Source organism: Pygoscelis adeliae, unplaced genomic scaffold (genome assembly GCF_000699105.1).
Source record: "Pygoscelis adeliae isolate BGI_AS28 unplaced genomic scaffold, ASM69910v1 Scaffold42, whole genome shotgun sequence".
In the NCBI taxonomy this organism is placed as follows: domain Eukaryota; kingdom Metazoa; phylum Chordata; class Aves; order Sphenisciformes; family Spheniscidae; genus Pygoscelis; species Pygoscelis adeliae.
The window spans coordinates 1,989,283-1,991,414 of NW_008824283.1; the positions used below are offsets into that span (position 1 = coordinate 1,989,283).

Genomic DNA, 2,132 nt, shown 5'->3' on the forward strand with positions numbered 1-2,132 from the left:
ACAGGAGAGGGTGGTGTGTTGCGTGGAGTTACTGGGCACCAAAGCCAGCTCAGGTCGGGTCACTGTTGCACTTGCGCTGCTTCTTGTAAGGCTTGTCCTCCATTGGTTCAGGTGGTTCCTGCTATAGTAATTCCTATAACATGCAACTCAAATCATGGACTACAACAATTTAAAGGTATTTCCATTACAATCCCCACCCCTGGTCCCTTTGGGCCAGGTTATAGGGTTTAACGTTGCAATGAACTCCTAGCCTGGCTGGCAACAAGGGATTCCTGCTATAGTAATTCCCATAACATGCAACTCAAATCCCAGGTTACAACAATTTAAAGGTATTTCCATTACAATCTCCACCCTGGCCCCTTTTGGCCAGACCATAGGATTTAACATTGCCATGAACTCTTCCCCTTGCCCCTGCTCTGGCTTGGACTTATCCACAGACTGCAGTCCCTTAGGGGAGTACCTGCTCCAAGTGGAGCCTTATCTACGAGCCACAGTCTCCCCAGGGGTATACCTGCTGCGGCATAGACTTATCCACAGCCACAGTCGCTTTGAGGCCCTGCTGTTTAAGCGTGGCCTTACAATTTTGAGTTGGTAGTCCCTTTTCCAAACACAGCTAACGGTGCTGTGAAGGTCCCGGCAGAAGGCCTCAGAATATTTGGGCTGCACACAACTTGGTCACGTCTCTGAGAGTTCTCTTTGGTTTCTTAACTGTTCTTTGTGCAGTGAACATGAAAGCTGGGTACAGTCTAGCGATTGCTACTTTGTGAGAAGAACTGATTGGCAAAAAGTTCAAACTCTCCTCCTTTTCACTCAATAGGAGGAAAACTGAATACACCAAATGCTATGTCTGTTTGCACCCAGGAGAACAAACAGGTCAGAGCATCCAGGAATTGGATCCTCCGTTAGCCAGCAGTTTGAGATGCTTATGTCTTTCCTTGCTTGTTGAATTACTCCACAGAAATCCACAGCCATTCCACTGGTGCGACTTGCCTTTTTGTGGTCACTGTACCATCTTAGGTAGGCGGGCAGAGCCTAGCCTGCTATCTTATTAAGTGCCATGAGTTTGCAGATCTTACTGAATTTTGCTCAGAACATTTGGGTTTTTTTAAATAACTGTAAAAAAAGCTTTATACCACCTGCCTCCTTTTCAAGACTACCTTGCAAAAATGTTTCTGAAGTTTGTCATCCGGTATTGACCACCTGTACTGGGAGGTCAGCATCTTATTAAGTGCCATGAGTTTGCAGATCTTACTGAATTTTGCTCAGAACATTTGGGTTTTTTTAAATAACTGTAAAAAAAGCTTTATACCACCTGCCTCCTTTTCAAGACTACCTTGCAAAAATGTTTCTGAAGTTTGTCATCCGGTATTGACCACCTGTACTGGGAGGTCAGCAAAAATGCAACCCACAACTTATTTTCCTGTGAAAATGTGACTCTCTTCAAGGTATGTCAAAGAAGTGGTGTACAGCCTCTGTAGTGACATGTGAGTCTAAAATAAAAGAATTTTTCAAAACATCTGTCTCTTTGTATTTCTGTGCTAGTTGTCCATATTTTTTGAAAAGAGCTAAAATTTTATCTAGAATCCTATGTACCTTTTTTAAGTGAGCCTGCTTTTAGTAATGACACTAAACTAGAATTCTTCTTTTTGACCCTGTTGTTACTTAACTTTCCTTCTTTGTCACTAGTTTGTATTTCAGGGGGTCCCCATGTGTTTTCAGCACTGCAGCTCAGCAGAGAAGTACAGGAGACGAGTGTGGCCCAGAAGATCCCCGTGATGAGCCCAAGCATCCCCTTTCTGACTGTGCCTTAGAGCACAAAGCCATCAAATTGGAAGAACAAGTCCGGGATTTAACTGTGAGTGTGCTGCTTGTGGCATCATGATGTCTTTCGTTCAGTCCCCTTGACTTGGTCTGTCTTCCAGCCCTAGCTTCTTCTGTAAGCCCTATAACATGCACACAATGCCGCTGTGCTACAGCAGCCTTCAAAGCAGCTGTGCTCTAAGTGTGAGAGGGCGCACTGTGAAGTACGGTCTGCCTTCCCCAGAAACGCCATCTGTCAGTAGTACCTAGGAGCAACACACTGATAGTATGATCCTGGCAGGCAAAACTGTATGTTGGAGATGGTCTGGTCA

General features: G+C 44.7%; 1 protein-coding gene across 1 annotated transcript in view; it reads left to right on the forward strand.

Annotated features, from left to right (window-relative positions):
- GRPEL2 (GrpE-like 2, mitochondrial (E. coli)) overlaps positions 1-2,132 on the forward strand; it is a 16,330-nt gene that overhangs the window by 7,261 nt on the left and 6,937 nt on the right. Inside the window, exon 2 of the mRNA XM_009318564.1 lies at positions 1,687-1,855. Within this exon, the coding sequence (XP_009316839.1) occupies positions 1,687-1,855 (169 nt within the window). The remainder of the gene's footprint in view (positions 1-1,686; positions 1,856-2,132) is intronic.